General features: G+C 42.9%; 1 protein-coding gene and 1 long non-coding RNA gene across 4 annotated transcripts in view; both read left to right on the forward strand.

Moving 5' to 3' along the window:
• Positions 1 to 3648, forward strand: part of LOC134435352 (uncharacterized) — a 4396-nt gene extending 748 nt beyond the window's left edge. Inside the window, exons 2-3 of one of the 3 annotated variants that reach the window (XR_010032002.1) lie at positions 138 to 1039; positions 3336 to 3648. This is a non-coding gene — a long non-coding RNA (uncharacterized LOC134435352). Of the gene's footprint in view, positions 1 to 137; positions 1665 to 3335 lie in introns of those variants that run through there. The other 2 variants (XR_010032001.1, XR_010032003.1) reach the window with 2 other exon arrangements.
• dtnbb (dystrobrevin, beta b) overlaps positions 1 to 10000 on the forward strand; it is a 66719-nt gene that overhangs the window by 39422 nt on the left and 17297 nt on the right. Inside the window, exon 12 of the mRNA XM_063184255.1 lies at positions 9237 to 9327. Coding sequence (XP_063040325.1) covers positions 9237 to 9327 — 91 coding nt within the window. The remainder of the gene's footprint in view (positions 1 to 9236; positions 9328 to 10000) is intronic.

Raw genomic sequence — 10000 nt, forward strand, 5'->3', positions numbered from 1 at the left:
ATGTTACCTGCTCATTTCTTGTTAAGCTGACATTAAGCTTACATTACTCGTGTATCTTTACGATAGCTAGATTCACAATGAACTGCGAGGCATTGAAATGGTGATGTTCATGTTGTCATTTTTCTGTTCGGATCTAGGTTCTAGCAGATTGTTGGTGGAGACCGCTACAGCAGGCTGGTGCAGACTGGTGGTGTTGGTGGGGACCGCTACAGCCATCGGAAGGGATTTGGCAGGAGGTGGAGCCTTCTTTGCTTGACTTTTACTGCCAAGGTAGCTTTTTCCCTTCCCATGGTTCTTCCCTTTCATTATTGATGCATTTACCTGCAATCCTGAGCCTCAACCTGGTGTATTTGGTGATCACTCTCCTCTTGACATCATGGCAGGATGGAAGGTTTGATTTCACAGTCATGGCCTCTTCCACTAGTTCACTGACTGAGCACTCCATTAGGGCTTCTGATGTCCTGGCCCGGAACAGCTGCTCAACGTGCTGCAGTAAAGAGAATACATCCGCAGATGGCTGGTGAAGTGCACCCTCTCTGTACTCCTTCATCTGCAGCAGTGTGGCGTTGTCCGGTACAGCGTCGTCACTGTTCCTTAAGGCAGGCTTACAGGCCGAACACAAAGAGCCGCCTAGTACACCCTTGATGACGTATCCGGCCAGATGGTATAGCACACAGGACTCCGCTTTTGTGAGTGCATTTGGTGGATGGGTGGCTGGTGGTGGTGGTGTGTCTACCAAGTGCTAGAATCATAGCTGTCATCTGTTGTAATTATTCACTTGGTCATAATGATACCACAGATTCATTGAAAATCACTTCTTTCAATCAGCAGTGACTGGCTGTGAAATATTTAACCGTCCAGATCCAGTTCAACATTTGACTAATATCACTGTTTTTGTCTTTTGTATTCCCATTGAGTTGTGTTACAGGTGGAAATGATTCTGCTCCTACTGCATGAGACTGCTGCTGTTGATGGGGAAGTGCTTTTGCCAGAAATGGCTTAGTTGCAGGTGGTGGCTTTCTTGAGTTGCACTGATAAGGTAACCTAACTAACCTTTTGAGGACCCTTACAGTAAGTAATATTATATCTGTGTCTAACATTTTGTATTTCCGGTGATTGAGGTCTTTAGCTGCAAAATGTATAGGACTTTGGTCAGACTAGTAGGGCCGGATATATGTGCACAGCAACATAGTTGTCTTTTTTTTGTTTCTATACGCCATCCCAATGGAATTCAAATGAAACTACGGTAACAAGAGAATAAAAGTGCCTTTCAAAACATTCAAGGATCAGAGAGAAGTAATAATAAAACGAAGACACATTAACACATTTTTAACAAAAATAAAACGGTAGTTAAAAAGTCCTAAGGAATAGGCTAACTGAAACAAATGAGTTTTTAGTCTGCATTTGAACTTGGGTAATAAGTCAGGGGGCAGTGCATTCCAGAGCTGAGGAGCAGAGCAACTGAAAAGCTCTATTCCCCATGGTACTGAGATGGGCAGAGGGACAGAGAGGAGGATGGTCGAGGACAAACCGAGGTAGCGAGAGGGAATGGCAAGGCAAGATTGTTGCAAGATTGTGAATGGCCTGGAAGGTGTGCAGGACAGGAGTATTTTAAGAAGCACAGGGTATTGAGCACTCAGAGACATAGCCAAGGTAAGAATGGAAGACGCAGAACAACCATTCAACAAGTTAATTGAGTCAAGACTGGGTCATGAAATACCAGAGGACAGTTTTCAAAGGTATGGACTAGTGAAAGTGACTGTTGACAGACAGGGTGTCAAGACAATGGTATTTGTGTCGTATTCGTGGGTAAGCGGTTAGGGTGTCAGACTTGTAGCCCAAAGGATGCTGGTTCGACTCCGACCCGCCAGGTTGGTGCGGGGAGTAATTAACCAGTGCTCTCCCCCATCCTCCTCCCTGACTGAGGTACCCTGATCATGGTACCGTCCCGCCACACTGCGCCATAGGGGACTGCCCCCTTGCATGGATGAGGCAGAAATGCAATTTTCTAGTGTGCAGTGTTCACTTGAATTTTGTGGAGTACTGTGTCACAGTGAATTTAAATGTATTACTTTAATAAATGCTAATGACAAGTAGGAATGGGCAGCATAGTTGCAATGCCTAGTCTTGCCACCCTTGTAAGATCAGATAACTAACTTTTAGTGTCTGTTTTCACCCTTGTAAGATCAGATAACTAACTTTTAGTGTCTGTTTTCACAGAAATTTGTCTAGCGTGACACTTCTCCACAATCCACATGTAAACAGGCATTTAAAAACAATATGGCCATTGGTCTTGTCCTCTAGGTCCTCTAGGCCCAAGCTGTTAGGGCAGCACAGTACAATAAATTAAGTTGCCAAAAAAAAACTTAAAATATTCCTCTGTGGTATTAAAAAAAATATGCTTTCCATGTAGATGTGTGCATTCTACTGTTCTCCACTTCTGTGAAGCAATACTATAGGATGAGGGTGAAAATGGTGTTTATATATATATTTTTTCAGCAGCAAGACATTCTAAAATTTCTTCCAGAAGGGAGGAACGCTAATTATTGGTTTAGCAAAGGGTCCAGAGCAATCTTGTCCGCCATTCTTGCTGTGTGATCCATTTAACTTTCCAATAAATGTCCCTCCAGGGTGTGGCCTACCATTTTGGCACTGTACCTTTAAACAAAGTCTTGGGTAGGCTGTGGCATTCCAACAAATATAAATTGGTTCTAATTGGCCCAAAATGTGCTTAGGAAATATCCCTATGCCATTATATCTCCTGCATGAAACGTTGATGTAAGACAGAGTCCATCTTTTCATGTTGTTATCGACAAAATTCTGTCAATTCCACCTGAGAGTGTAGATGTAGATATCAAGACTCATCAGACTAGGCAACATTTTTCCGATCTTTTAGTGTCGTTTATGGTGAGCCAGTCGAAATTGTTGCCTCATTTTACTGTTCTTGGCTGACAGGAGTGGCACCAAATGTGTTTTTCTGCTGCTGTAACCCATTTGCCTCAAGATGTGCTGTGTAATCAGGGATTCTCTTATGCATACCTTTGTTGTACTGAGTGGTTATTTGACTTAATGTTGCCTTTGTATCAGCTCCAACCAGTCTGGCTATTCTCCTCTGCCATCAACAAGACATTTTTGCCCACAGAATCGCTGCTCACTGTATTCCCCCCCCCTTACCATTGTTTGTTAACCCCAGAGATGGTTATGTGTGAATATCCCAGCAGATCAGTCTTTTCTGAAATATTCAAATCAATCCCTTTCAGCACCAACAGCCATGCCATGTATATAAATAAATCTCTCTCTTTTTTCTTCTCCTGTCTGCTCCTCTCTGGTCATAGGTTGATGCTTTCAATGCATTGGAAGTTGCAGCATGTTCCAGTGAATTCCAATTCTTCATGCATTATTGATTTCACACACACACACACACACACACACACACACACACACACACACACACGTCTTGTCATGTACACAGACATGCCGTTTTATTCATAGTTATTTTGTTTGGGCTGTTTATGTTTCTATTTGGAGTATTTTTTTTATTTCAAATAAAAGATTGAACCATTCAAGCACAGGTTGTACAGCTGTGGGTTATTTACTTCATGTTCATTGCATCATGTTCATGTTCATTTGCATCCTGCATTGAGTGGTTTGACAGGTCTGATGACCAGCATCATAAAGGCTGAAATTAACAAATGCTACTGTATATTACTGTAGGCCTACAACTGGGACATGCTGGGTTTATGTATTTATCTTTTTATGTATTGGAAGTATTTTACCCATTAAAATATCCTACTGCAAATCTGCTGAATCCAAAACAAATAGACATTATCAAGGGCTACGGACAATTAGCATCTCAATGGTAAGTAATGGAGCTTCCTAGCTAAGATGACGTTTCCCTCCCAAAGTGTAACTGCAATGATATTACCGTATTACGGTACTGACACTTCAATGTTTTTATATGACAATGAAGGCCATAAAATGGCCTACAAAAAACAAAACGAACTCGTTCTTTTGGGGGCGGCATAATCTGATATAATTACCGTTAAAGGACGCTCTCGCTCAATGAAATGTATTGACAGCTCCCGGTGTATAGGACCCTTCTGCGGTGGGCGTAGACTACGCAAACCACGTGACCACTCGTCGGCAAAGATCAAAGGATGCTCCAACTCTTTTCTCTACAGCTCTGCCCTAACCGTTTGAACCACGGCCGGGGCCATCCTCTACCTTTACTCTATTCACCTTTGCACTGCATATCACACAACGCTAAAGCCCATTCATAGTTCATACCCTACGTATGAGACGGGTAGAGTGAAGTGTTTCATATGTTCTAACTGTTGATTTTATACGTAATTAAACACAAAGTCAGGAGGCTTAATTTAATGATGTTTAAATACTCCCACTCATAAACATATCAGAACATCATAGACGGTTGTACACATTCGAACAAAAAGGGGGATGGCCATGCCAGTCATAGGTTCTCCAGTGGCTCATGGCCCCCCTTGCTTTAGTGCACAGCAAGGGTGGGTGGGCTTAGCCTGGCGACGCCATCCTATGTACTCCACCCAAAGATTTTGGCTCCGCACATAGTCTGGCGAAACCCTCCTAGCTCAGTCCGCTCACTGTTTAGCCAATCAGCAGCAAACAGTTGAGAGTGGTGACGCAGAACTCACCTGCGAAGTCCGTTACTGATCAGTTAAGATAACACTATTCACACTTTTGTTTTGTTATTTGTATGCTTTTGCGACACTATATCATAACAGTCATGCAAATAAAGCACAATATGAGTTTTATTTTGAAATCGGAATTCCAATAAATTTAAAGGGCAGTGTAAGATCAGACCATCTCCCACCCTCCATGGAGATGGATTCCTCTTAGTTTTCGCCAGACTGTTTGATGGAGTCAACAATCTGCTTTCGCCCAGGCTAGGGTGGCCATGCCAGTCATAGGTTCTCTAGTGACTCATGGCCCCCCTTGCTTTTTTTAAAAGATATTTTTTTGGTCTTTTCTTTTAATTAGTGACAGGACAGCTTTGAGAGAGAGACAGGAAACCTTTGGGAGAGAGAGAGACGGGGAGGGGTCTGCAAAGGACTTGGGCCGGAATTGAACCTGGATCGGCCATGTAGCAGATGAGAGGCCTACCGTTAAGCCACGGTAGGGCCATGGTCCCCCTTGCTTTAGTGCACAACAGGGGTGGGTAGGCTGGTCAGACAACCGACCAACCACCCCCCCCTCCCTCAACAAGCACCAGCCTCCTGGAGGCGATGACAGCGGTGCTCTGAAATGCTGTCATGCCAGGCAGGCAGTTCTTCTCTGTGTGTCCTTGACTGAAGGAGTCTGAAGGAACGCACAGTAGGTGGTGCCAGTTTTAACTTCTCAAGTGTAGATATAAAACAAAAAAATCAATTCATAGTCAGTCAGTCTTGGAAATAGGCAGCCTAAGGATTTGACTGGCACTTTGGCTCACAAAACACGCGCCAAGGAGAATGCAGAAAGTGGTGGTTATACAGTGCATTTATATAGTGTTCTTTTCACCGCAAGTAGTGACTACAGTACTTGGATAACTCAGTTCTGCCCTGCAAGCTGTCACATTGAGCACATTGAGAACAGTGTGGGGTGTACTGTAGCATCTTGCTCAAGGACACTCTGACTTCGGCTAGGAGAATCTGTGTCGGGTTTAGACCCCATTTACCTCACTGCGCACAGATGATGACTTAAGGGACGAAAAGTGTCTGCTTGTGGACATGGTGGTGTAATAAATATTAATGAGACTCTTGTGAGCTTGCGAGTGCTGTTCTCCCCATTTTAAGCGTACAGTATTTTTTCTCTCTTAGAAAACTTTTTTCTGTTTTCAGTCGCGCTGGTTTGTCTGTTTTTGATTTATCCTGCTGACAGACAGACAGGCAAACAAACAACAAAGTTCTTAACGGATTTGGATGGAACTTTGTGGAGTTGTTGGGAATGACAAAAGGAACAAGTGATTGAAGAATTTCCCCACCATTGTTGGATAGAGCTAATTTTTACATTCCAGTTTCTAACTCCACAAAAAGACGGCAGAAAGATTTGGGGAAAAAAATAGGGTGTAACAGTCAAATGCTCTATCAAACAGCTTCCTTGGCAGAGGTCTGCATTCTCTGAGTGCATTTCTAGTTTATTTTTCATTAGAAGTTGAGCACACCCATCACTGCTACACTTGATGTTTTTGTCAAGGCATAAAACCTTTTGGGATAAGGTCTTGCGGAGGACAGGTTGCCATAGCCAGAGTTCAAACCAGGAGCCGGAATCAAATCAGCCACGCAATCCTTGTGTCATTTTTTAGCTGACTCTGTTAAGCTTTTAAGCTACTGCCATCCTTGCCATACAATACTTGTATGCGCACTGTGTATGCAACCTTTCACTGTTGTGCACACACAAACAACCACACACACACACACACACACACACACACACACACACACACACACACACACACACACACACACACACACACACACACACACACACACACACACACACACACACACACACACACACACACACACAAATGCACTCTCTAATAGCGCGGAACAGTATGAGTACCTTTGGCTGCTTGTGCCACAGCCCCCACCCCCCAAACCCCCTGCACTAATGGCCATTGGAGTAATGATTGGATGTCAGAGAGGAGGAGGAGATGGTGGAGGAGGAAGAAGTAGTGGAGGAAGTGGAGGAGGAGGAGGAGGAAGAGGACGATGGAGGAAAAGAATGAGTAAGAGGAAGAGGAGGAGGTAGTGGAAGAGGAGGAATATGATGAGGAGGAGAAGGTGTTGGGGGAGGAGGAAGACGGAGGAGGAGGAGAAGGAGGTGTAGATGGAGGAGGAAGAGGGGAGTAAGAGGTGGAGGTGTTGGTGGAGGAGGAGGAGGAGTTGGTGGAGGTGTGGTGAGACTGCTTTTCTGCGGCCGCCCGGAGTGGAGACCTGAGTGCTTGCTTGAGTAGCTCTCCCAGCACCAGGCAGGGTGTTTGTGGTGGACTGAGTGGTGCAAATGGAGCGGATCGGGTTTGCTGGGCTGTGAATGATGCTGCTCCTGTGTGGTGTTTGTTGTTTAACGAGGTGTGTGTGTGTGTCTGTGTGTGCTCGCGTGTGTGCGCGCGTGCGTGTGTGCGTGTGCATGCTTCGGTACCTTCTGCTGTTTGTATTTTTGGATAGATATTTAGGGATGGGAGTGTATGCATGTGGTTTTGGTGCTTTTGTGTGTATGTGTTTAAACTGCAGTAGGATGTAGTAAAATGTGGATGTGCAGGGTGTATATAGTATAGTGTAGTATAGTAGAGTACAGATACTTTATGAGGGTGTCCAGCAGAATACACATTAAAGACATTGTACAAATCCTACCTGTTACACACATCTGCATACATACTGGACTGTGCATAGTGTTCATTCACTATCATCTGTTAAATACGTGTGAGTGGTAATTGTTGTTAATATGTACTGTATGGATGTGAGAGTGGTAATTTGTGGTAATGTTGTGTACTGTGTACTTGAATGGGGTGTATGAATGTGTGTGGGGTGTATGAATGTGTATGTGGTAATAGTAATGACAATACATTTTATGTGGAGTGGCTTTCAAGATACCCAAGGACACTATAAAAAACAAAATGTTAATGTAGCCGGAAAAAGAAAAACATGAGACAAAGCAAAGCAAAGGACCATGACACAGAATCAACAGCAAAACAATAGAGAACACAAATGGCATAGCAATTACAGTGTATGATAAAATCATTCAAATTCAGCACTGTGATGTGATTGTGATTCACCGTTATAATGCCTGGTGCTAATGTCACTATACGTATATTGTCACTATATTATAGATTATATTATATGATTAGGGATGCAAACGATTAATCGATTAATCGACTTTAATCGATCAATGTGTTAATCGATTAAAAAACATTAATCGACAATTCAGCCTACAGGAGACCCAGGTGAAATGGGCATGTGAAGAGTGTGTGTGAACAGGGGTGTGAAAAGTGGGAATATTTAAAATGCCTTTGGATTTAAGAATTGAAATAGAACTAATTTAAAGGGACACTGTGCAGGAAATGGTCAAAAAAGGTAGTGCAACTATGCTGCTCATTGAAACTATGCTCCCTATTGCCAAATTTGATCTTTACATGAAAGTTTACTAAGTAATAAACAAATATATTCTAGTATGGTCCAACTACAGTCCTTTTTGCAGCTAAAAATGGCTATTTTGGGAAATTCAAAATGGCGGACCATGGAGAAGATCCTCCTTTTCATGTATGAAAAGTGCAATTTTTCCGGTCATAATGAATACTTAGAATTTGATGGTGGTGCTAAGTATTCATGAAAAAGGTATCATTAGTGAATGAGCAGCATGAATTCTGGAAATAAACAACTAAAAATCTCACACAGTGTCCCTTTAAATGTGGTATTTTATCTCAAGTTTTAATTAAAAATTTTTGATTAAGTCTTTTTTTTTCGAGAAACATTGAGATTTCGAGGGGAAAACGCCACTTATCAATTAATCGTAAGTTGATCAATAAGGCTATCAACTAATGATTAATTAATTAATCGACAATTTGCATCCCTATATATGATGATATAATGGATTGTACCGTTACCACCCACCCCCCAGGGGTCTCGACTGACTAGTTTGGGAAACGCTGGTCTAACATTATCATTTTATTATTATGTATCTTTATCACCCGGTGAGCAGCAGACGGTACGTCGTCTGATTGGCTGAGCAGGTGTCCTTTATTTCCCGAGAGCAGGACACCTATGATGTTATGCGGGCGTGCGGGCGTCTAAATTGCTTCTTTTCCTAAATTACTAATTCTAAACTGCAGGTTGCTATGGCTAAGATCCCGTTGTTAATTTCGTCGTTCCCTTGATATCGGGACACCTCATCGTCCGTTATTCCTTACTTATTGTATGACATCTTTATTGTGTCTTGTGTCCTATTGTGTAGGCTTATGATATGATATGTCATGATATAATCATGTTATTATCATGTATCCTGATTATATATGTTATTCTCATGTTATTATTGCGTCTCCTTATGTTATCTGCTGTTGTTATTCCCAGTGTCCTGGAAAGCCCCAGCCGGCTAGATATTCTCATGTTATTATTGTGTCTCCTTATGATGTGATATGAGCACGTTATTATCCTGTATCCTGATTATATATGTTATTCTCATGTTATGTTGTGTATGCTTATGTTATCTGCTGTTGTTATCACCAGTGTCCTGGAGAGCCCCAGTCGGCTAGATGAGGAGCATCGCCTGATCGCACGCTACGCAGCTCGCCTGGCTGCTGAAGCCAGCAACTCCGCCGTAAGAACCGCATGCACATGCACGCACATGCACGCACGCACACACACGCGCATGCACACACACTCACACACACTAAATTCAACATGCATTGCACACACACACACACACACACACACACACACACACACACACACACACACACACACACACACACACACACACACACACACACACACACACACACACACACACACACACACACAGTCACGCAGAACAAAACACACCTATAGCAATGATACTCACACATGTAATTTCACACCTAATAGCAAAATGATGCACAAGCTTCATCACAAGCACACACACTCTCTCTTTTTCTCTCGCTCTCTCTCTCACACACACAAACACATACAGTACACACAACCTAATGAAAAATAGTGCACAAAGTGCACACACCTAAGCACACACATAAAAAAGCATATTAAACAACATAAATGTTTCCTTGCATACACAAATGACCATCCTTGTGTGAACACAGACACATGCGTACTACAGAAAGTGATGGCATTCTGTAGTGGCGCCCCACATCCTTTTTCATGAAAACACACACGTCCTGTAGACGTTTGTTTTGGCTTGTCATGCACAGCACACATGGCACTGTGATAATTACAGCCTGGAGGGGCCAGTGGTGTGTGTGTGAGTGTGTGTGTGTGTGTGTGTGTGTGTGTGTGTGTGT

This window comes from Engraulis encrasicolus, chromosome 19 (genome assembly GCF_034702125.1).
Source record: "Engraulis encrasicolus isolate BLACKSEA-1 chromosome 19, IST_EnEncr_1.0, whole genome shotgun sequence".
NCBI classification, from domain to species: Eukaryota; Metazoa; Chordata; class Actinopteri; order Clupeiformes; family Engraulidae; genus Engraulis; species Engraulis encrasicolus.